Source organism: Canis lupus, chromosome 8, assembly GCF_048164855.1.
Source record: "Canis lupus baileyi chromosome 8, mCanLup2.hap1, whole genome shotgun sequence".
Classification (NCBI taxonomy): Eukaryota; Metazoa; Chordata; class Mammalia; order Carnivora; family Canidae; genus Canis; species Canis lupus.
In genome coordinates this window covers 49,383,464-49,408,364 of record NC_132845.1, presented here as the reverse complement: position 1 = coordinate 49,408,364, position 24,901 = coordinate 49,383,464, and the positions used below count along the sequence as shown (strand labels likewise).

The window sequence follows — 24,901 nt, the reverse complement described above, 5'->3', positions numbered from 1 at the left end:
TGTGTTTGCTTTTTTGTCTTTACAGAAATTCTGATTTTAAACCAAGCAGAGAAAATTGAAATCCCAGTACCAGTAAAGAACAACCACCCAGCCTCAGACTCCAGCTCCTCTGGCATCTCAGCAGCTGACCCAGTGCCTCCCTGCCCCTCCTCGGAAACCTCAGAGTCACTGCCCAGCAAGGACCCCGTGGAAAGCCCAGCCAAAAAGCAACCCAAAAATAGAGTTAAATTGGCAGCCAATTTTTCCTTTGCACCTATAACCAAGCTTTGACTCGCGTTTTGAACATAGAATTAGGATGGGGAAACACTGTCTGATTCTGCACACAAAAGTGGGTTCAGAAAACACAGCCTTTTCTGTTTGAATGCAGACCCCCTAGAAGCCACTTACTTCATCTTTAGATGTATCCCATAACGTTTTGTTTCTTTTACGTTGAACACAGCTTAGAGCTGTTTCTTTTTCTTCTCTCCTAATTATTTGGAAAAAACAAACCAAAAAAAAAAAAAAAAAACCCAAAAAACCTCTTGGCATTTGTTAAGGAATCCTTAATATATATATCTTACCAAATTTTTTTGAATGATTATGAAATGTAATGGTGTTCTGTGAGAAGAAAGCAGTGAGAACTCAGAAGGAATGGTTTTACTTCCATTCAAGCCACATTCGTGGTAGAGTCTTACATGTAGCATAAGAAAGCCTCTCAGCCTTTGCTTGCTGGTGTTTCCAGACAGTATGAATCCAGTGCAGAGTGTGTGACGCAGCAAAGCCTGCTCCACGGCCCTGCGTGTTCCCACGCGGAAGCAGAAGGGCAGGCGAGGTGGGGAGAATGTATTTTCAGGTTGGGTGTGAAGGTTCCTGGCGTCCATGTGACTTGTAAGCGTGCCTTGTTTGTCTTATTGAACTATGTCTGTAGTTGACAAATGTGACTTCATCACAAATTTTTAAAAATGTTTCCACTTCGGGGTGCCATGTCAGAGCTTTCTAGAACGTTGAGGATGTTTTAAGCTTCCCTTTTATGTTAACGTTCCAGTGTGATACGGATTTAGGTTAAGGAAAAGGAGATGGTCTTGGTGTCATGAATTTAAAGTCAGCATTTGAATTCCAGCACACAGTATTGTGTGTCGAGCGGCAATGTTGGGAAGAGAGCCTGATTTTCTAAAATATGCATGAAATGCATAAATTACAAATCAGAGCTGAGGGGCAAGGTGCTTTGACAGGAGCGATATCGATACTCTTTCCACTAGGAAGAGACAGAAATTCTATCTATACATGTGAAGGCCAAGGTTGATCATCTTAACCTTGTATTTGTAATTTTAAACCTGGTTTTGGTAGCTGGGAAGCTTTATGTGGAGTGTGAGCAAGTGTGTGTGTGTGTGTGTGTGTGTGTGTGTGTGTGTGTGTATGTCTATGTTGGCTCAGTGTCTTTTAATAGCATCTGCTTTTACTGTTACTTCTCGCAGTTGGAAGCATGTTGGGTTTTTTGTGGTGTCTGATGTTGGCATTTGGGAAAAGCCAGCCTTACGAGGGAGCACTGCCCTGTGGACCGAGCTTCGCCTCGAGGTGGCAGAGGCATCCGGTGACGGGTGGCCTCCCACCCCTCCTGGAGAAACCTGACATTTACAATGGGTTGTATTTGTTGGGCAAAAAGGCGGATTCATTCATAGAGCAGAAAGAACCAGTTGGCATAAGGTCTTCCACTACTGAGATGGTTTCTTTTGGGGAAAATGTTCATATTCTGTAATTTCTAGAAAGCCAGAAAATGGGCTCTGATTTCATAGCCAGCATTTTGATAAAATGCCACAAAACAAGGGCTATAAGAGAGATTTTTACAAGTCAGGTTTTTGTTCCCCAAAATCTTTAAAATGAAGCCAGTGATTTCCCAGTTCTTCACACATGGCCCCAGTCAAGATGGAACAACACTGGAAAAGCCGTCCAAGCATTATGGCCCTGTGCGAATCCTCTACGAATGAAGGCATTTCTTCTACAGACATAGTACGTACGGCAGGAAGTCAAATGCAGATGTGCAATTTTTTTTTTCTTTTTAAGAAGCTTTTAAACAGTGTGATAAAGTTGGTGTTGAGAACCTCAGTTGCCTTATTCTGAGACTTCTTAAGGCTGAGTTTGCACTCTGGGACTTTAGTTTTGCTCGCATATGCGGGATTGATTCTAAAAACGTCAGAGGTACCATTACAAGTCACGAGGAACAGTCTCAGAGCAGCTGCTTTGGGCAACAGAGCCTGCAGGCGCGCACTGTCATGGGAGTGTGGCCGAACCGAACTGTTTGCTGGGATCGCCAGTCAGTCTGGGACGCGTGTGTGGCCCTAACAGTCGCTGCTGGAAGATAAGAGAATATGGCGTGAGCTTGTTGTGTCCGTGATGTACTCCACAAATGGCCAGTCTGATTGCTATCTATTTTTTTATCCAGAGGCTTAATTAAATAATGTGACAAAATAATGTATGAGAATTAAGACAAAGAAATTCTTTATTTCTGGGTGGAAAGATGTACCAGATTAGATATATCTGTTAAAAGGAAAAAAAAAAAAAAAAAAAAGAAAAAGTTACCACCACAACCCCCTTTCCCATGTTGCACTGTTTGTTTCAGATTGGGCTTGGGGGAAGAGATGTTTTTTTTCTTAACCGTCTACTTTGTTTGAACACTTTTTTTGTGGTTCAAGTGCTGTTTTGTGTGTTGGGACCAAACAGTTGTCAATAAACTTTACGAAGCAAGCATCTAATTCGAGTTTTCCAAATCTTTGTGACTTGTCTGAGTGGAGGGACCATCCGGTCTGGTCCTCTTTTCACCTTGGGTTCCCCCCAACTTCTCACCCCTTCTGAAAATCCAGCTGTTGGAGAGAGTGGATTGGCCTGACAGTTTAGGGGCCCTTTTCACTTAGCACACGGCGCTGGCAGGTGTCTGCACTAATGCTGCCCTCCCACTGGCATGGTTAGGACCCTCCAAGGTTTCCAGCTGAGTTCCAGTGTATGAACACATGTGGGGCAAATACAGTAACTACAAGCCCCTCTGTTTATAAACCTGAGATAAATCCCTTGGATCTCTCTCCCCGTAAGAGAAATCCTGTGTTTGCAGGCCACCTTGTTTTTTTGTCACTGCCAGGCATGCCTTTCCAATAAGTCCATTTGGAAAAGACCCCTTTCACAGACTCCACTGTGAAGCCCTTCCCCGGACACCACTGTGACACTCCCTGCCACCCTGCCCACTCCCCCCATCCCCGTGCGAGAATCTGAAAGGACCTAGAAGATACTTGAATGTTTGGCTAAATTGCTTCTTCATGAAGAACAATTTTTTAAATTGCAACACTAAAAAGTTCTTAAAGACTTTTGGCCGTCCTTTCTAGTCGTCTTTTATGGTAGCAGATCTTCCAGAAAGACTTGAGCTGCCACCGTGCCCCTTTCGTAGTTTTGTAGTTTTGTAGGTCTGGACATGGGTTTGCAGTGGGGCCTTGCCTTTCTCTCTGTGTGTTCCCACATGGTCCAGAGGTGGTGGCTTCGAAGGGGGCCGGCTGAGCGCAGGTAAACCTGTCTGTGCTCAGGAGATGGGTGTTGACATCTAGAACCTGGCTCCCGACGCTTTGCCCTAGCTGTTCCCTCTACCGTGAGGAGCGCGGTGCTCTGGGATTTCTCTTCTCTGCTTTCTAGCAGCTTCCCGTGGGCAGAGACCAAGTCATGGCTCAGAAGCGTCCCTGCTGCCTCCCCCATCTGTGACCATGCTCCGCAGACTGGGACAGGTCACACATTAGCTCTGGGACTGGGAGGACCAGCCACCCTGGCTCACTGTCCCAGAAACCAACCCTTGGCGTGGCCCCGCCACTGCCTGCTCGACCTGCACTTCACACACTCCCAAGATAGCCAGTCTCCTGGCTGTGTTAACAGCATCAGTGTCACCTAATGCCACTCTTTGGGGACAGACCGAGCCAATATGTTTGAATCAACACTTTGCCAGGAAAGTTCTAGTCTCTCCCTGGGAGGAAGACAGCCCTGGGAAGTAGGAGGAAACAGCTGATTACCTATGGGACACAGTCAGCTAATGATGGAAATGGCCCGACAGAGAGAACCGCTCACTTTGCAGGTGTGCGGGGACAGGAACCCAGAAGCTCTCAAGTCAGAAACCGAGGGCCATGATGTTTCTTAGCCAGACAAGAAGAATTCCCATTTTCTGGGAAGGAAAGACTTGGAAATGGGGCACTCAGTGCAGAGGAGGCAAGAGGAAGCGCATGCGGGTGGAAGCTCAAGAGCCACCACCACAGTGTGAAGTGGCCAGGAGTCCTGTGGTGGTCAAGGGCACAGTGGCACCATCTTCTCCGTCCACTGCAGGCAGCTCACAGGAAGACCTCTCCTTCCACCTCCCTTCTGCCCAGAAGCCTTCCCAGCTGCAGGGCCTGACGCGGGAGAAGGCCCCACTCCCACCTCCCACCCTGCCTCCCTCAGTTTCTGAGGTCGCTCACAGTGAGTGCGGGGCCCCTGCCCTCGGTGTTAGCAGCCTCTGAATCTGGTGTGTGGCCCAGACGTGGAATCAGGAAAGACCTCTCTGTTCTCGAGTAGAATCCCTGTCTCACCTCCCTATGTGAGGAGAATAGGGTTTTACACATGGACTCTGAGTCCTGAGCCTCCCGACTTCTCCCCACTGCCCTCCGTCCTGAAAGAGGGCCCCAAGTTTGGTTGGTTCTCAGCTAGAAGCCACCTGCAAACCCTGAAGCCCACCTGCAATCTCTGGAGCCCCCCTGCAAACCCTGAATGAAGCCCACCTGAAAATCCTGGAGGCCGCCTTTAATCCCTGGAGGCCACCTACAAACCCTGGAAGCCACCTGCAAACCCTGGAGCCCGCCTGCAAACCCTGGAGCCCGCCTGCAAACCCTGGAGCCCGCCTGCAAACCCTGGAGCCCGCCTGCAAGCCCTGGAGGCCGCCTGCAAGCCCTGGAGGCCGCCTGCAAGCCCTGGAGGCCGCCTGCAAACCCTGGAGGCCGCCTGCAAACCCTGGAGGCCGCCTGCAAGCCCTGGAGGCCGCCTGCAAACCCTGGAGCCTGCCTGCAAGCCCTGGAGACCGTCCACAGTTCCCTGCCACATGGGCTCCCTCAAAATGACACCTTAGCTCATTGAACCCACAAGAATAACCTCCAGTCGGCTAGGAGGGAGCCTCACAGAATGTAACCTAGTCAAGGGAGTGCCTTCCCATCGTCCTTGCCAACATCCCTCAGGTAGAAGGAAGCCTCGGGCTCCTCCGTGATCCTGGAGTGAGTGGCTGGGTCCCGGGCTGAAGCATCAGAGAGGGTCAGCAGCCACGTTTCAAAGCTGCGAGGGCCCTGATAGACTGCCTTCCAGTCCACCCACCTTCTACCTCTGCACTGACGTTTACAGATGGGAACGGGGGGCGGCGGGGGCGAAGCAGAGAACCAACCTCTCTGACCCAGCAAAGTAATACTGGGCCTGTCATGGGACTGTTAAAAAGAAAAAAACAAAAAACAAAAAACAGGACAAGAGGCCCAAAATGGAATTGTTTATGCTGAGCTCCATACCACTGACCAAGACTTTGCTACAATTTCGGGGCTCCCAGTAATCAGAATCAGCACTAGTCAGGTAATCTGCCTGACAGGCCCCTGGGGTCCCCTAAAGGAAAGCGGCCTCACGATGACCAGCCTGCTCGTTGCCCTAGTGTACCTTCCGCCCCTGCTCCCTCCTGCCCATGAAAGGCTTTCCTTTTGTGCAGCTCCTCAGAGAGCCTTCCTCTCTGCTTTTTATTTTTTTAAGGATTTTTATTTATGAGAGACACAGAGAGGCAGAGGGAGAAGCAGGCTCCATGCAGGGAGCCCGATGCGGGACTCGATCCGGGGAATCTGGGATCAGATTCCTGAGCCGAAGGCAGACACTCAACCGCTGAGCCACCCAGGCGTCCCACCTCTCTGTTCCTTTGGATGTTGCCTCATTCGAATTGATTTTCGTTCAAGTGAGCTTAACATTTTTCACATGCCTCAGTTTACCTTTTACCATGACACAAGCCAGGCCTGCTGACCCCATGGTGGGATCCAGGAGGCCCCAGGACGGGTGCCCAGAGCTGCTGCTGGAGACCCTGCCCCGGATAAAGCCAGCCCGAGGGAGGCAGGCGCGGAGGCAGACAAACATGGAGTCCAGGTGACAGCACTTGAACCCCTGGGCCCAGTGGGTTGATTGAACCCCTGATCTCAGCCAAGGCAGGAGCTAGGAAATGTTCTTCTGTTCTGGCCTCTTTGGCTTCCATTTTGGTGACTTACAACCCAGAGCATCCCCCTGCGGGGTTGGCAGCCCCAGGCGGCCTCTGTCCCCACCCCAACCTCACCTCCTCCAACTTTTCTCCGAGCTGCGTCTCGCTGCAGAGGTGCGTCCTCCTTCAGGGACGTCCCCGAACCCCAGACTCAGGCAGCTGTCCCCTCCCATGCTCCCGGGGCCTCTGCGCTCACCATTCTCCCAGTAGAACAGAAGTCCACAACCCCACCACTGTTTAGCAAAACTCAAAACCGCTGCACCTGCTGCTCCTGTGGTCAGAGGGGCAATGAGTTGCAGACACCTTATTGGCAGAGGAATAGACCCTGGTGTGGGTAGTGGGCCCGGGGACCTGGATTTGGGTTAGTGTGAGCAGCCCAGAAGGAGCTGAATTGTTCCTATTAAAGTGGGAGGGAAATTGCTCACGAGGAGGCCTGGGGACACAGAGGTGGGCCCTACGGTGGCTGGTGGCAAAGCTGGTGGGAAAAGCGGTGGGTCCTCACCAGTGTGTGCGGCTGTGATGCAGACCCGCACCCACCTCCATAGACATTCTGGAAGGTCGGCTTTGTGTCCTGAGGCTCTGTGCAGCTCGGTTCCTGTGGTGAGTTGGGGAAGGAGGTGAGTTCCACGTAGGACTCAGCGGGTGGAGGAGGGCACGGCCGAGGGAAGGGATGTGAGGGGTGTGCAGAGCTCGTGGTGGCGCAGGCCAGGTCGCGGGTGACCAGTGGCGGGGGCTGTAGGCCCGGGCAGGTGCCAACATCTTGGGGAAGCACGTGGATTGGGGCTCCAGCTGACACGTTACAGCAACTTTTGTCACCACATCCTATTCCCAAGTCTGCTCACTGCCAGCTTCATGGGGGCAGGACCCAGTGGGTCTTACCCTCTCCCCCAGAAATTCCTGAACCTGAGCAGCCTTCTGATCACGCGGCTCCTTACCTTCAGCTGTGGCCAGTAACAGCCTGCTGTTCTAAGGACATTATTTACTACGTGCATTGCCCTGAGCCCGTCCTGCACGGTTGACGTCGCATCGATGCCCCAGTGTTCTCTCCGTCTTACAGGTCTGGACACTGAGGTGCAGAGAGCAGAAGGGATCACCCAGGCTCCCACAGGGAGGGCTTCAGCGGGGATTTTCACCCAGGCAGGCTGACTCCAAGCCGAAGCCCTTCAGCACCTTCTAGATTGCCTTCCCTTTTGCTAATCCTGCTGGTCAGCAGGTCTTGTTCGGATCTACCGCCACTGAGGAGGCCTACCCCCGTCCTCCTGTTCGGTGCCCATCTCCCTCACTAGACAGGTTACAGGAAGACAGGACCCACCCCCCTTATCTGGTTCATCCGTGTTCCCTGGTACCAGCCGTGTGCAACACTCACTAGTGGAATTAAACACATGAAAGGATGGAAAAATGACCTGCCACTTGTTCTTCAAGCCAGCCGTCCTGTCTTGCCCCAGCCCATGACGCCCACCCTGAGGTCCTGTTGGTGGTGGCAGGTGTCTGAGCCTTGGCTGGTGGCAGTGGTGTAACTGCTGCTTCTCAAGCTGCATTCAAGCTGAGCTGGTGCATTCCTGCAGCTCAGGGCTGTCCAGCCACCACGGGAGGAACAGAAAGGTTTAGAAAAGGCTCAGCTGCTGCAGGTGTGGTCGTGACTCCCCTCCATTTGAGGACGGCTCAACAGGGAATGGGGTGCGAGGCAGCTGGGGTTCGAAATGAGAAAGAAACACACTGAGCCCAGCTCTCACCGTGCTCTCAGACTCAGGTCTTCGCTCTCCCACGGACATGCTGTGTGAACTTGGGCTAATCACACCTTCCCTTGCTGAGCTTCTGTTGTCCCATCTCCCAAATGGGAGTGATGGCCTCTCCCCCACTGTGATGGAACAGTAGGTGAGGGGACACTCTCCTGCCTGATGCATCTGGCTTCCATGCCAGCACCTTGCTGAAACTGCTCACACCAACCCCATGCTTCAAAAAAATATATTTATTTATTATTAATTAATTAATGACAGAGAGAGAGGCAGAGACACAGGCAGAGGGAGAAGCAGGCTCCCTGCGGGAACCCTGATGTGGGACTTGATCCCAGGACTCCGGGGTCACGCCTGGAGCCGAAGGCAGATGCTCAACTGCTGAGCCACCCAGGTGTCCCCCCACCAACCCCATCCTATTGCAACATCCCTTGGGCCCTTTCCAAGGTTTTTAAGGTCACATGATCCCCGGGTCACATTAGATGCTAAAGAACATCCCCTCTCTGACAATGCCAGGTGTTTCTTCTTCCTGCCCAGCTGCTCCTACTGCTTGTTCCCTTAAATGATAGTGTGAGCAAGGGTGTGAGGCTGGAGGAATGGTGAGGCCGGAGGTTGGAAAGGCCCTGGAGGTGCTGATCACATTAAGGTTTGGCAAACCAGCCCAAAGACTTTACTGCAAGAGTGGGGGCAGGTGCAAGAGAGCTGGAAACTGGCCAGGTTCGCACATTAGGAAGGTCATTTTGGCTTCAGCGTGGTGCACAGGTAGAGCTAGAGAAAGAACTGACAGGGAATCTGAGAAGTTCTTGGCAGGGAGAGTAATGTGTAAGGGCCCAGGAGAGATGCCGACAGGCGGCATAGCCAGAAGAACCATAAAAACTTCAGAAAACTTCGGTGGCCCCCTGCACAACAGGCTAGTGGATGCAATGGGGCCAGGGATGTGGGGAGGGGCTAGGTCCAGAGGGCCTTGTCATCCACACAAGAGAGCCTGGATTTCAACCTGAAGACATGGGCACTGTTTTATTTTTTTAAAGATTTTATTTATTTATTAATGAGAGAGAGAGAGGCAGAGACACAGGCAGAGAGAGAAGCAGGCTCCACGCAGGGAGACCGACGTGGGACTCGATCCCGGGTCTCCAGGATCACGCCCTGGGCAGAAGGCAGGCACTAAACCACTGAGCCACCCGGGCTGCCCATGGGCACCATTTTAAAGAGGGGAATGACAATAAGGTCTGTATTATTCAGAAAGGCAGCCGGCTGGCCGCTCTGTAGAACTGACCAGGTGCTAAGGAGCCCGGCTCAGAGCTCCGAGGTTGATCAAGCAAAAGATGATGGTGATTACACTGGGGGTGTGGTGGTGTGCAACAGACACTAGGGAAACTCAGTGGGCAGAAGCTAAGGACTTGGCAGTTGTGTGGATTTGAGGAGGGACAGATGAGTCAAGGTCAAGTCCTAGGATAATCTTTTTTTGGGGGATGGGAAATAGCAGAGGAAGCTGAGGCTAAAGTTTAGGATGGGGGTTGGCCAACTTTTTCAGAAAGGGCCAGAGTAAATATTTGAGGATTTGCTGGCCACACAGTCTCTGTCACAAGTACTCAACTGTGCTATTGTAGCACAAAAGCAGCCGGAGACGATATATACACGAATGCTCTCGGTTATCTGCCAATATAACTCAATTTACAAAAAACAGGTGATGGGACCATGGGGCTGGCCCCTGGTATAGGACCTGTCACATTTGATGTGCCTACTCTGGTTTCAGATGGAGAGTCTAGGCAGCAGGGAAGTGGATCCGAGGACAGGAGAAAGTTCTAGGTGAAGGAGAGAATCCAGGAGCAGTCGGGGTGCAAAGGCCATTTACCAAGGCCAGGAGGGAGGAAGAGCAGAATGCTGAGAGCCAGGCCCAGAGGTCAAGAAAGAGAGAAAGGAGACTGGAGAGAGGTTCTCCTGGGTGCTGGGAGGTTCCCCTAGAGAAAGGGCATGTTGGCAGTGTCATCAGTGGGCTCTAACACACTCCAGAGAGCTAGCATGAGGGCCGACTGCATGGAGTGGATGTAAATGCCGGGTGCCAGAAGAGGCCACCCCAAGAAATGCTGCACCTTGGCATATGGGTTATTTTGAACTAAAGGCCCTTGAGAACCAACTAGTGCAGGGAAAGCTCTCCTTTCAGAAAGGCAATCTCCATTTATTTATTTTTTTTCAAATTTTTTTTTTTTTGCAATCTCCATTTATAAAGGAAATTTCCATTTGTAAAAGGTGTCTGGCTCTCACACACCAGGAAGAGGAGGAGTCTGATCAGTGAAGGCAAGTCTTAAATCTGCATAACAAACCGTACCATACAACCGCTGTTTACCATACTCTTCCTGGGGCCTGTCCCCATAACTTGCCACCCCACCAGAAGCCCCAAACCCCTTTTCCTTTTAGTTCAAATGGTTTGTAAGTTCAAGTTCTAAAGACCTCTTTGGGTTGCTGCGTGCTCCCACGTATACTTGTGCAACGCCTATGTTCATACACTCCTGATTGCTTTTCTCTTGTTCTTCTTTGGGCAGTCTTATGGAAAGGGACCAAGTTGAAGAACCTAAGCTGAATAAAGGAACGGATTTTTCTTCCCTACATAACCACATGGTGACATCCCCAATGAGAGGGCTCAGGGATAAGAGAGTGACAGAAACCAGACTGAAATAGGATGAGCACAGGAGTAGAGATGAGGGAATGAAGATAGCAAGATGGCGGACAATTCTCAACACGTAAGGCCGTGAAGATGGAGAAAGAAGTGGTGGCTGCAGGGGAAGATGGGATGGAGCGCTGGTTGGTTGGTTGGTAATGGGAGAGATTTGTTTCAATTCTGAAGGGAAAAGGAAGCCTCTTGAGTCTACAGGAGGAGAGTTGGGATGAATGGCCCAACCATTCATCCCAACTCCTAGGTGGTGGGCTCCCACCACCAACTCCTAGGGTGTTGCTCAAAGGACTTGGGACCACTTCCTCATCTGTACGGTGGAAGTGACGAAAGCATCTGCTTCTGGGGGCCATGTGAGGGACTTTAGAGAAAATGCACATGTGGCTCTCAGTAAATATTTCTCCAGTTGTATCCTTCCTGCTCCAGCTTCCAAAATGAGTGTGTCTGGATCTGCAAGGTTTCCTGGCTTTGCAGGCAGCCCTGGTGATCTGGGAACATCTTGAATGATTACTTTCTTCTGCTCTTGTGTGAAATCCTAAATAAATGGTGGAGGGTTTTTGTTTGTTTGTTTGTTTAAAACAAATCAATAGAAATAGCAGGAACATAAATTAGCTGTACCCCAGGGCTCTGGGGATGTACTAGAGGCAGGATTTTTATGAGGGTTTCGATCTCCTTTGGCTCGTTGGATCAGTGAGTGACTGCTCTCTAATTGGTGTGAGGTCAGGCCTTCCAGACTCATGCTTCCTACAAAGGAGGAAGAGGGGCAGACCCTTTGCAGCCTGGATTTTTATTGCAAGAATGGGAAGCATGCGTGGAGTGGCTTGAATAGCATTCCCCCCAAATTCAGGTGTACTTGCTATCCCAGAGTGTGACCTTATTTGGAAGTAGGGTCTTGGCAGAAGTCATTAAGCTAAGGATCTACAGGAAAGCATTCTGGGTTGTAGGCGAACCTTGGAAGAAGAGGATGGGACATAGACACACATACACAGAAGACAAAAGCATATGGAGACAGAGGTAGAAACTGGGGTGGCCAAGGCAAGGAACACCGAGGATTTCCAAGAGTCACCAGGAGCTGGAAGTGGTGAAGAATTCTTCCCTAGAGCCTCCAGAGGGAGCATGGCTCTGCCAACACCTTGATTCCAGACCTCCGGCCTCCGGAACTGTGAGAGGGTACATTTGTGTTGTTTTAAGCCACTCTGGTTGAGGTAACATGTTATTGTCGTGTCCTGGGAAGCTCACAGAGTCTGGCTTCATGCTTGGTCTAGGGCAATGAAGGAGGCCAAAGGGTCCCCTGAAGCCAATGTGGTGGCTCAGGCAGTGGCCTAAGGCACCCTCTTTGGCTTCAGAGTGGCAGGAAGTGTGGTGTAAGCCAAAGCTTGGACTGAGGCACAAACACATCCAAGATGGGGGCAGGGTTTGAGGGTGTGCTGCCCCCTGGGAGATCCATGGATCCCAAGGCTCTGGGGTCCTCAGTCAGAGATATTTGTGTCAACTGCAAAGCTGCTGTGACTTGAAAGACCTTCAGATTAACTTTTGATTTACAAATATTTTTGAAAAAGGTGACCTAAGAACTTTACTTTTATCTTAAGGAAAAATCAGAAATTCAGATACAGCTCTATCCCCCAGGGTATTTATCTTGACATTCTTTTTTTTTTTTTTTTTTTTTAAGATTTTATTTATTTATTTGAGAGAGAGAAAGCATGAGCAGGGGAGAAGCAGAGGGAGAAGGAGAAGCAGACTCCACACTGAGCATGGGGCCCGATGTAAGATTCGATTCTAGGACCCCAGGATCATGACCTGAGCCGAGGCCCAACCCAATGAGCCACCCAGGTGCCCCATGACATTCTTAATAATACTAAAAAGTAGAAGCAATCTAAATGTCCGATAGTAAGATAAGGGTTAGATAGATTATGGCATAGCCACGAGATGGATTACTGAGCAGCCGTTGTAAATATTTGTGAGGAGTGTTTGTTACAAAGAACTCTTGATGACGTGGGAAAATGATAGTGATCTAATGCTCAATGAAAAAAGAAACTGGTTATAAGATGATACAATATGATGCCGGTTGTGGGAGGAAAAAAAATGCATGAAAGGAAACCTGCCAAAAGGGCAGCATGGTCTCGAGCTGGAAAATTTGTGGGAGATACAAACAGAAAACAAAGAAACTTCTTTATACTTTCTATACTTTTAAAAGGTTTACTATGTACATGGATGACTTCCATAATCAAGAGAAAAAGTAAAAAAACGTTAAAAATGCTGTGTACGTGGTTTCCACTTTTATTTTCTCCGATGGATGATTGCACATCAGCGAATCTTGAGTTAGGCTATGTTAGGCCGGTCACGACACGCACACGTACAGAGAGGTCACACGGGCTGCGCCGAGCTGGCTGTAGCAAATGTACATCAAGTTACACAGGTGGAATTATTAAGCTGGTTGAAACACACCACCGACTGATGGGACACGGTTGGGTCAGGCCACCTCTCCCGCCCGCCGCCGCTGATGTTTACGGAGGTCTGTGTGTTAGGCTGGTGAGTGTGTCCTGTTGGCACTCCCTCCAGTGGCCCCCCAGTGGGTGGAGGGCACCCAAGGCAGCATCTGCTCTGGGGCCCCTTCTCAGCCTGCCCTTGCCCGGTGTTGGAGCCTCTAGCTTTCCGCTACCTCTTCCGAGCGCTGGTTGGTCTCCAGCCCAGGCCATCATCCCCACTGTGCTCCACACACCTGGGGCACACATTGCAAGGGAAGGAAGGGCCAAGAGCAAACGGACACACTCTCGATGTGAACCGTGCCCAGACACAGGAGGGGAGGAAGCAGGAGATGTAACCACGACACCACACATGAGCTCAGCCTTTACAGATGGGCCCTCGAGTCTCCATGGTGCTTGGGCTGAGTGAAGGCCTCCAGAACACAGCCCCTGGGAGGGGACAGACAGGGGGGCGGGAGCTGTGCCCATCTGGGGCTGGCCGGATAGCAGAGCTACGAGGGTGGATGAGGCATGTGTCCGACGTGGTGCTGGATTGTTGAAAAGTCATGACTATACACACCTGGGGATCGTGCCCCTCGTCCAGATCATTCGCACGGTGGGTTAGATATAGATAGATAGAAGTGGAGACATACTTTTTCAAGGAAGGATCTTTCCTGGTGGTTGGATAAACAGTGAGACAGACTCCTGGGTTTGGCATGCTCTGGGGGGGTGGGGGGCCATGCGACGGTGAGGGACTCCCTATTGCTACACTCTGTACAGGGCGGTCGGGCCCGCCCGCCACGCCCACGGCCCCTGGCGGCAGTCACAGGCTGGCCTTCAACCCCTTCCGCCTTGGAGAGCTCTCAGGCCCCGGTGAAATGGGGGCTATGAAGACAGGAGGGTGGGGGGGTCCCCGTGGCCCCGGGGGCACCCCACATGGGGGGCTACATGATATTGCACTGGGTGGCCCCACAGCAATCCTTGATGAGTGCCAGGCCGGTCTTGGCCACTGTGGGCTTGCTAGGTGGGGGCTCTGCTTTCTTCTCTGCTCGGGAGCCTGCAGCAGGGTAGGAGCGTGGAGGGGGAGAGGGAGAAAGGGAGAGAGGGGAAGAGGTGATATAAGGAGAGCCCCTTGACCACCTGTAGCCCCTGCCCCGTCCCGACCCCTAGCCAGGCTTGCTCAGCTCCACAGGTACAGAGAGCGGCTGTGTGTTTTTAGACGGTTCCGAAGCCTGTTCCCACCCCCACCCCCCCATCTCACCCCCGACAATCACAGTCTTCAGCTCTAATCCTATTCAGTACTCTTTGCTATTGTATCTGCCACGCCTGGCACAGGGTCTGGCTTTCAAAGCATCTGGTGAACCGATAAATGGGAAATTTTGTCCAAGTCACTTTAATCTGGGGATTCATGTCTTTCAATCCCGGAAAGTGGCCATAACGTGATCTTTTCAGATACCTCCAACTCTCTTGTTCCCTGTTGCCCCTCTTCTGGAATGCCTATGAGAAGGAAGTTGGACCTTCCTATTCTCTCTTCCATGTTTTGGAAGGCATTTTCTATATCTTTGTCTCTTTGTGTTACCTGCTGGTTAAGTTCCTCAGCTCTGCCTTCCAATTTCTGAATTCTCACTTCAGCTCTGCTTAATCTACTGAGTTTTTACTTCTGTGACTATGTGTGTGTGTGTATATATATATATATATATATATATATATATATATATATATATATATTTTATAGAAACCTAATTGTTTGCAAATCTACCAATTCTTTGCTCATGGCATCCTGTGATTTCACTTTGGGTTTTATCCCTTCTCTTATCTCTTTCATCATTTTAAATACACTTACGATATTGCCTCTTTTAGGTAGTCTGTTATCTCTGATTCTTGGGAGGGCAGCCACTCTCCTTGTGGCAGCTACTGACTCCAATCATGGTGGTTCAGTTCTTCATGGGTTTAGAATTTTTATTGACAGCTCATCTTCACGGAGGTCGTTTTATCTGTGGGTTACATATTGCGGGATGCAGAAGTGTCCCCACTGAGTGGTTTTGCATTTGCTTTGCTGGAGTCCCAGAGATTTCACTGGTTTTATATTCGTTTTAATTTTTCAACTTTAGATCCCAGCACTAGATGATTAGAGTAAATTTGAACACTTGGCCCCTTGCATAGGATATAAGCTTGGTGTTTTGACTTTCTTGCCAGATTTCTTTTGGCTATCGATAACCCTGCATAAAAGGCAATTTTCCTTGCTCCTTCCCCACACTGCTAGGTGAGATTTTTCTAATTGGCCTGCCATGAAAGAGACAGTCCACTGAGGATGCTGGATTTAGGCAAGGACCCTGTGCCTTGTCATATTAGAGGCTTGCTGAAGGGACTTTCTTCTTCCTTTATACCCTTGCACTCTATACCACATTTCATGGGACATTAATAGATGGTCAGGGAAAACTGAATTTATGGCCATAGCAGATGGTGGTGGCTTTTGGGTTTCATCTTCCTAGCAAGAATTCCAGTCCCTTCTCTGTGATAACAGCAGATGTCCCTGTGGCTACAAGAGTAGGCATGCAACACAGATCTGGCCAACCATAGTATCCCAGCCTCTTGATGATGGTGATGGCCTAGGAAGTGGGAACATGATCCAAGAAGGTCCAATCAGAATATGCCCCTGAGATTGATGTGTTTGGATACCAGGACGTAGAACCCACGGTGTTGTCTTGCTGCTGCTAAGCTATGGTTCTGGAGTTCAGGCCCTATGAAGAAGGCCTGTGTAGTAGGAGAAAATGAAGCTCACATACAATGAGGGGCAGAGATAGAAACGGAAGGGAAGTGAGGGCATTCTAATAGTGTCCAGTCCCTGAAGCTCGTTCCTCTTGCTCTTCTTCCAACAAATCCCCCTTTTTTGCTACAGCAAATTTGAATTGGGTATCCGTTTCTTACAACTGAAAGTGGCCTCACTGGGCCAACAAAGAGACGACAGTTCCTTGACAGCAGGACCTGTTATCACTTTTATAGGCTAATAGACATTAGCACCAAAGTCAGGGTCAAATACGCAGCACTTCCCAAACTTATGTCACACAGAACCCGTTTCGCTCTGAGTATCAACAGAGGCTGGAGTTCCCTGAGCCTCAGCTCCCATCTTTTTGCCCCAGTGGTTACACAACTCCTAAGAAATCCACCAAACCAGTGATTGGTAGAGGGACATTGGCTGCCAGGACCAGAAACACAGTCTGCAGAACCCAGTGCAAAATGAAAACTCAGGGCCCCTTGTTGCAAAACTATTAAGAATCTCAAGACAGCAATAGCAGAACATGAAAGCAGGCATGGTGCCCTTCTGGGCATCGGGGCCTGGGCAGCTTCACTGGTGGCATGCCCACAAAGCTGGCCCCACCTGCTGCCACCGTGTGCCCAAGTTTGATCTCTAGAAAGCATCTTATTGTCCCCCCACTATGGCTCCGGGACCTCTTTTAAATTTCCTTTTCTCTTGGATGGGGGAAGGAGGAGGAATAACGGATGCACTCACTGGCTGGAGATTTGGTTACTTTATCTAGAGGTTTTAACTTGATTCTCAGGAAATCCGCCATTTCCTTGTCTTCTTCTTGCTCCCTGTGGAGACAGGTGTATAAAGACATGAGTTACGAAGGGTAAGCAAGGAAAGCATCAAGGAACTGAAGAAATGGAGCCAGAGATTGTGTGGGACCACGTTGGGCTCTATGGCTAGTGCCCGCATGCCGCGTGTTATGTGCGGATGGGAATGCTGTTCTGTGTTCTGTGTGCGTGGTGCACATATGTTGTTGTGTGTTATGTGTCTATGGCGTGTGCATGTTGCATTTGATGACGCACAGAAGCTCTGAAGCACAGACACATATCAACAATGCAGTGATGGTCTCACCGGGGCCAGGGTGAGATCCCAGGGCAGAGGCAGGGCCATGGTAAGACTCAGCCTCTTGCTGGGGGTTCAGTGAGCTGAGTAACACCCCTCCTGACCCGGTACCCTTAAGTCACCCTGGACATCTGTGCTCCCCCGAGGTATGTGGCAAGTGTCCAGAGCAGGTCACCTGAACTCTTCCAACAATTTACCAGGAATGAAGTTGGAGGACCCAGCCTGGCTGAGACACGCAAGGAGCATTCCAGGCCTTGGAGGACCCAGGAGGACACAGACAATAAAGAGCTAGTTGCCTTCTGGGTTGGAAGAGGCCCTGTGAGCCTCTCTCCTTGCGGAGGGCTCCAAAGGCCTGGGTCCAGGGCGAAAATACTCAAGAATCAACATTCACATCTCTCCTTTGAGCAGGAGGCTCCAGAGCCCATCGTTGTTCAGATCAAGTGGCAGGTGTGTCTGCCTTTGAAGGCTTTTTGGAGCTGGATTCCAGTTTCCCTGGAATGTGCAACGGGTCCTCAGGCCAGAGAGCTGGGGGTTCATTTGGATCCAGTGTTTGGGAACATTTGCCAAGGCCATACCTGGCAGGCGGGGCCATGAGTCCCTGCAGCAGAAGACAGGTTTGGGAGGAGGCCGAGGGCTGTGTTCTAGCCGCCTGGTGCAAGGGCACGGGAGCCCACTCACCTTAGCCGCTCGACCTCCGCGTCATCCACCAGAAAGTCTCTCTTCTGCACCAGCTTGTGGATCTTCTGGATTAGCTCATCCTCTCTCTGCTTCTGTGGCTTCGTCTTTTCTTTTTCTGGGAAGAAGAAAACACCAGCAAAGAAACAGTCGAGTGCAACTGCTGGAAGCACATGGGTCCGAGGGCCGGGGTTGGAATCCTGAACTGCCATGTCACTTGCTGGGTGACCTTGAAGAGGCAACTGGACCTCTTCAAGGCTCAGTTTCCCTTCCTGTAAAGACACACAATGGAGCTTAAACAGAGGGGCCTGAGTAAATGGCTTAGCACAGAGTCTGGTCCATGGCAGCTACTCGGGAAGTGGTAATGATCAACAAGGGGGGTCACGCAGAAGTCTAGGGGCTCGGAGGGCTGGGGTAGGGGTACGGGAGGGTTAGTCTACAGCCAAGGCAAATAAATCTGCACATGGAAATCATCCATGCTCATGGCTCTAGTCTTGCCCCAGATACTAAGGGCTAGAAGGCCAAAGAGAGAACAAAAGACCCAGGCCTAGTGATGATGACTGAGAGAAGTAGGAGGGGAGAAACTTGAACCTGCCTTGACTCCCTCTGCTCAGACCTCTTCAGAAGGTAAGAAGTATGGGGTGGCTTGTCTTGCACCACCCACTGGCCTCCAAGCATCAACCACCTACCTCCAGGCACCAACCACCTGCCTGTAGGCACCAGCCACCTGCCTCTAGGTACCACCCACCTACCTCCAGGCACCACCCACCTGCCTGCAGGCACTACCACTTGCTTGGTCATGTGATCCTCGTGCTTGCCAACATCCTCCACCTACTTGCCAATGAGAACTGTCAATTTGCCAGCTTCACCCCCTGCTTGCTGGCACCACACACCTGATTCCTAACATGTCCATGTGCTTACCAACGTGACTCTCCAACTTGCTTCTCCTCTCCTCCAGCACATCTCCTTAGCCCAGGCCATCTCTTCCTGGACCATGTGTGCCCTTCTTACTGGACTCGCTGGCCTGTCCCCACAACACAACTGTGAGCACCCCATTGTAGAACCAGACAATCCTGCCTTCAAGCCCAAGCTTCTCCTCTTCCTAGCTGTGTGACTCTGGGCATGTTCCACAACCTCTCCGAGCATCCAGTCTCTCAACATAGATAATCATGAAGTTACTGCAAATTTTAAGAGAGATAAACCAAGGAAAATAGTAGGCTCACTGCCTAGCACATAGCAAGGGTTCATAAACTGTCAGCAGCTCCTATTATAAGCCATTATTTTTACATCGCCTCTATTGTTTCAATGACTAAATGCCTCCCTCTTAAGTATTTACTGAATCAAGTATAAAAGAAAGACTTATTTAATGAATAAAAAGCAAATCTCATGGCATAAGTGTGCAGATGAAAAGTGCTTCATAAATTGGAGCTATTATATTTGTATTCCCATGAGCTTGTCACTTTCATTTAATCCCTGTTCCTCAACCTTGGCACTACTGATACTCAAGACTGGATCATTCTTTGTTACAAAGTCTATCCTCTACACTTGACGATGTGTAGCAGCATCCCCGGCCTCTACCCACTAGATGCCTGGAGTACACCACCCCAGATGTGACAACTCAGAATGCCTCCAGACATTGCCCATTGTCCCCAGGGGGCAAAATCACCTCTGGTTGAGAACTACTAGTTTAATCCTTTCCAACAACCCTATGAGAGAGCTACTATTTTTTACGTCCGAAGGCAAGGTGCCATGGCCTCAACAGCCAGGGCTACACATCCCGGGTTCTGAGGTGGCGGTGGTGGCAGGGAGGTGAGATAAGACATCTTGACTTGTCCCTGAGGAGCCCTCAAGGCAGAGAGGGCCCCAGGCATTCTCTCCAACCAGACATCTGTACCCACCATCTGGGAGCTGGTGAGTGATCTTCTGACCCTGGTTGGAGAAGTGTAGATTTCTTGGCCATTCAGTGAGCTCTTTCCTTAATACCTCTATTGATGTGCTGCCAGGAGCCCTGTTTCACCCTCTTCACCCCCTACTCAGCTTAATCCATCTAGACACCTGGTTGTGGTCTGGGGAATACACAGAAAGACTCAGCAAGGAGTTGGGAGAGAATGTAGGGAGGGGTGAGTGGGAAAGCAGGAGAAAGAAAACTTCAGTATGTGAATTTCTACACAAAGGTGTCTGGGAAAACTTGATTTCCTGGAGCAATCAATGGGACTGGTATTAAGGACCTGGGCTCTGTTGCTGACTGGTCCCATGACCTTGTCAGCCCGTGTTTCTCAGCTGGATAGTCAATGACATTTCAGGCGGAATGTGCTCTTCGTGTGGGACTCCCTCACACTGCAGGTTGTGGCGTCCCTGGTCTGCCTACTGAGTATCGGTACTCATCTTAATTTAAACTTTTGGGTTTTTTGTTCGGCATGGATTTTGTGTGTGAGTGTGTGTGTGTGTGTGTGTGTGTGTGTGTGTTGCGGTTTTTTGTTTTGTTTTTTTAAAGATTTATTTTATTTTAGAGACTGAGAGAGAGAGCAGGGAGGGGAGGGGCAGAGAGAGGGGGAGGAAGGATATTTAACCAGACTCTGCTGAGAATGGAGCCCAAAGCAGGGCTTGATCCCACGACCATGAGATCATGACCTGAGCCAAAATCACGAGTCAGATACTCATCTAACTGAGTCACCCAGGCACTGCAATTTTGGCATTTTAAATATTGCGTTAATATATTATTTGTCCTGATTACTGACTCTTTTTGAGCTCCAGCTGAGCACCTTGTCCTCCTCACCCTAGTCCCGGTCCTGGTCAGTTGCGCATGCCAAGGACTGTGTCAACCAAGGACCCCTGCTCCCAACCATTTCCACCTGTGTTCTAGAGGCTGCCATGGCCCTGACTGGAGCCCCTATGGCTTGCGGTGGCCCTGGCTGGTCCAGTGGTCACACACCCATGTCTCCTTTGCTTTAGCAGCTCCCATGTGTTCTGCTGAGCTAACAGTGGTCTCAGAAATCCTCCTTCCTAGGAGGGAGAAAGCAACCACGTTAGGCCCATCAGAGTTCTCCAGGGAGGCTGGAAATTAGGACACAGTGGCCCTAAGAGTTGGGTTTTTGTGTGGGAAGATCATGGGAAGGAGATGGAATGACCTGGCTTGGCTCATGCAAAACAGGAGAGAATGACAGAGAGAATGACACAGAGAGAGAGAGAGACAGGAGACAGAGAGGGAAGGAACATTCCAACAACTTCCCTGTCTCTGGTTCTGGACCCTTGTGAGGTTGGATTGAGCTTCATGCCAGTATTGGGTTGAATAGTATCATTCCACCCCCCCCCCCCACATTGCCAATGATATGACTACCCTATTTGGAAACAGGAGCTTTGCAGATGTAATTAGTTGAGATGAAGTCATATTCACTAGGGTGAGCATAAATCCAATGACAGCTGTCCTGTGAGAAGGGGAGAGGACGCAGAAACGTATGGGGAAGAAGCCATGGGACGACGGAAGCAGAGACTGGAGCAAGCCAGCCTCAAGCCAGGCAGTACCAGGGATTGCAGGCGGCCACCAGGAGCTGGAGGAGGCGAGGAAGGACTCTCCTCTAGAACCTCCACAGGGAGCAGGGCCCGGTTGACACTTGGATTCTGGACTTCTGGCCTCCAGCACTGAGGGAGAATTAATTTATGTTGTTTCATGCTGCTGATTTCAAGGGAATTTGTTACAGCAGCCACAGGGAGCTAATACAATGGCTGAGGTCTCCAGGGGGCTCCCCTGTCATTGTCCGTTGGGTGCTTCCGTCAGCTGGGGCGGGTATTTATATCTCTGAAACTACTTCTAGACAGGATATGAAATGCAACCGCACAACAGGTCTGGTGGCTCTTCACCGTGGCTGCTCCTCTCGATCTCATGAGGCTTTCAAAAATGACCCATGTACTAACCGAATGGAATTTCTAGTGGGTGATGTCTGGACATTGCTCTCTGGGTCTGACATGTGACTTTCTGTTGTAACGGTTTTATTGAGATATAATTCACATACCATTACAAGATACCCATCGAGTCATGCAACCATGACCACGATAAATTTTCAAACAGTTGAATCACCTCGAAGAGAAACCCTATACCCGTTTGCTGTCACCCGACACAGTCCCTGGCACCTGGTGACAGCTCGCTAGAGCAGTGGTGTCCGAAGGATCTGTTAGCCCTATACACACTGCCCGCAGAACGAGAATGTACTGAGTGCTCCCCTGCTTTGCCTCTACTACCTCACAGCATCTGCAGAGCAACCATGTGAGGGTGGCGTTATTGGCCTCGTTTTGCAAACAAGGAATTTAGGGCTCAGAGAAATCAGGTTGCCTTGTGAAGGCCACCTGTCTGGCAAGCCTGGATTCAACAGGTCATTGGGCTCTAATGTAGGGCTCCTTAGACAGGTGGCAGTGTTGCACCCTCCTGCCAGGGTATATTTGGCAACACGTGGAGACATTTTTGGTTGTCACAGCTGTGGGGGAGTTGCTACTGGCATCTGGGGGATAGAGCCCAGGGGTGCTGCTAAGCATCTGCAGTGCACAGGACAGCCCCCCACTAACCCCAACAAGAAATGGCCCAGCCCTGCATGTCCTAGTGAGAAGGCACCTAGAACAGTGCCCAGTTCTACGACGCATTCTCGTTTTCTCTTTTTTCTTTACAGAGGGAGAGAAAGAGTATGTGCGAGGGAGGTGGCGGGAAGGGTAGAGGGAGAGGGACAGAGAGAGAATCCCAAGCAGACTCCACGCTGAGCACAGAGCCCCACATGGGGCTCGATCTCTCCATCCTGAGATCATGACCTGAGCTGAAACCGAGATGAGTGCTTGACCGACTGAGCCACCCGGGTGCCCCTGGATCTGCAATGCATTCCACTGCATGTCCTGCTCCGTCATAGCGACTGCTCTCGCTCTCCGGAACCCGCCGTGTGCCAGGCCCTGTCTCTTCCCACTGGCTCATGAGCGGCTAGAGCAGGGAATCCTTTTGTCTTCATCACCACATGCCCAGCACCTAGTTCCAGGCTTGCAGCTGCAGTGCCTCGTGAGACACACTTACGGAACTGATAGAAGGGCAAACACATTCAAGTAGGGGCCAGGGGGTGCTTATCCGGCCTGTGCTGCTCCTCCCCAAGGCCAAGGCAAGGTTCTTGAGATGGAGTGGTGTTCCTGGATCCACTACCCCCTCCCTTAGCACCTACCAGGCCCTCATTCCCTCACCCAGCCAGCCTGGATGAGCAGGGAAGGCTCTCTCGGGAAAAGGGGCCACATAAACTATGACCTGAAGGATGGGGAGAAATTATATGTTCTGTATATCTGGATTTATTCCATATACTTGAAGCCAAACAAGATTTTCCAACACAATACCTACCAGAGCAGATATGACAATATATTAAACAAGATGTAAAAGAGATTTCATAAAAAAAATTTTTAAATGCCACTTTTCTCAGGGCACCTGGGTGGCTCAGTCGGTTGAGCATCTGCCTTCAGCTCAGCTCATGGTCCTGGGGTCCTGGGATCGAGTCCCTGCTCAGCGGGGAATCTGTTTCTCCCTCTCCCTGTGCCGCTCCTGCTCATGCTCACTCTCACTCTTGCTCTCTCTCAAATAAATAAATAAAATCCTTGAAAAATGCCACCTTTCTCATTAAATATTTGTGAGTTTGGAAAAGATAATTATGGTTCAGGTTTGTTACTGTCATGTTAAGATGAATTAATAAATAAATATGTTAAAAGGGTGGGTGGAAATTTGTTCAGTAAATGACAATAACAACAGGAATAATTTATTAAGCACCTACTATAGGATGGGAACCGTGCATAGCACTGTACATGGTTTTCCACTCAGTCAATCCCACAACGACCCTACGAGGTAGATATCATCGTTGTCCCAGTTGACAGGTGACAAAACCTGAGTTTTAGAGGAGTAAGCTGCTCTAGGTCATGTCATTAGTAATGGACAGATCTAGGTTGGACTCCAAAGTCAGAGCTTGTAACCACCCTACTCTATCTGCCCCCCCAAAAGAACAGTAATAGTAATAATTATTAATACTCACCAGACTCTTATTTTTGGGCCAGATGTGAAGCTAAGCTCATAGCTTGCCATGTTTTGTGTATCACAATGAGATTTATAGCCAATGAGTGCTATGACTAGTCCCATTTTTAGAGGATGGGAAATTGAGTGTCAGATAAAGTAACTTTTCCAAGGTCAAGGGGGATGTAGAATTAGGACTTGAAACCGAGTCTACCTCATGTGGAGTGGTGCATTGCAAGAATGGTGCTGCATTAGGACAGGAGGTGAACTCTGTCTTCCAGACGGAAGGGGCACAGATGGGGCCGGCCAGGGTGCTCTGGGTAGCTCCTTCGCTAGGCTGGAGTCCCTAATGCTTACCTGGGATGGCCACTAAGTTCTGTAGCTCCTGCTTCAGGTCCATAATGTCGTTGCAGAGCTGGATGTCATCCATCCTGGGGAGACAGGACACCAGGCCACAGCAGGTTACGTTGACCGAACGTTCTACACCCTGAGCATCACCCAGTTTAAACAAAGGGTTTAGGGGAGGATGTTATCCTCTGTGAAGACTACACATGCTCTTTTTTAAAATTTAAGTTCAATTTAATTAACATAGTATATTTTTAGTTTCTGAGGTAGAATTTAGTGATTCATCAGTTGTATGTAACACCCAGCACTCATCACATCATGTGCCCTCCTTAATGCCCATCACCCAGTTATCCCATCCCCTCACCCCATCCCCTCCAGTAGCCTTCAGTCTGTATCCTAGAGTTAAAAGTCTCTTATGGTTTTCCTCTCTCTCTGTTTTCATCTTATTTTTCTTTCCCTTCCCCTATGTTCATCTATTTTGTTTCTTAAATGCCACATATGAGTGACATCATATGGTATTTGTCTTTGTCTGATTGACATATTTTGCTTAGCCTAATACCCTCTAGTTCCATCCACATTGATGCAAATGGCAAGATTTCATTTTTTGATGGCTGAGTAATATTCCAATATATGTATTGGAATATATTCCAATATATATATTGGATATATATATATATATATATATATATATATCACATCTTCTTTATCCATTCTTCTGTTAATGGACATCAAGTGGACATCAAGGCTGTTTCTATATTTTAGCTATTGTGGACATTGCTGCTATAAACATTCTGGTGCAGGTGCCCCTTTGAATCACAGTGTTTATATCCTTTGGATAAATACCTAGTAGTACAATTGCTAGGTTATAGAATAGCTCTATT

The 24,901-nt window shown here is 49.7% G+C and overlaps 2 protein-coding genes across 12 annotated transcripts in view; one reads left to right on the top strand and one right to left on the bottom strand.

Moving 5' to 3' along the window:
* The window catches only part of MARF1 (meiosis regulator and mRNA stability factor 1), a 40,739-nt gene extending 38,010 nt beyond the window's left edge, over window positions 1-2,729 (top strand). For all 9 annotated transcript variants that reach the window (XM_072835884.1, XM_072835883.1, XM_072835882.1 and 6 more), the window contains one exon: window positions 26-2,729. In XM_072835884.1, coding sequence (XP_072691985.1) covers window positions 26-270 — 245 coding nt within the window. In that variant the 3' untranslated portion in view covers window positions 271-2,729. The remainder of the gene's footprint in view (window positions 1-25) is intronic.
* Window positions 1-24,901, bottom strand: part of BMERB1 (bMERB domain containing 1) — a 130,295-nt gene that overhangs the window by 3,381 nt on the left and 102,013 nt on the right. The window contains exons 3-6 of one of the 3 annotated variants that reach the window (XM_072835885.1): window positions 24,033-24,106; window positions 17,663-17,777; window positions 16,625-16,707; window positions 12,913-14,170 (exon numbers count right to left, since the gene is read on the bottom strand). In XM_072835885.1, the coding sequence (XP_072691986.1) occupies window positions 14,058-14,170; window positions 16,625-16,707; window positions 17,663-17,777; window positions 24,033-24,106 (385 nt within the window). In that variant the 3' untranslated portion in view covers window positions 12,913-14,057. Of the gene's footprint in view, window positions 1-12,912; window positions 14,171-15,057; window positions 15,108-16,624; window positions 16,708-17,662; window positions 17,778-24,032; window positions 24,107-24,901 lie in introns of those variants that run through there. The other 2 variants (XM_072835887.1, XM_072835886.1) reach the window with 2 other exon arrangements.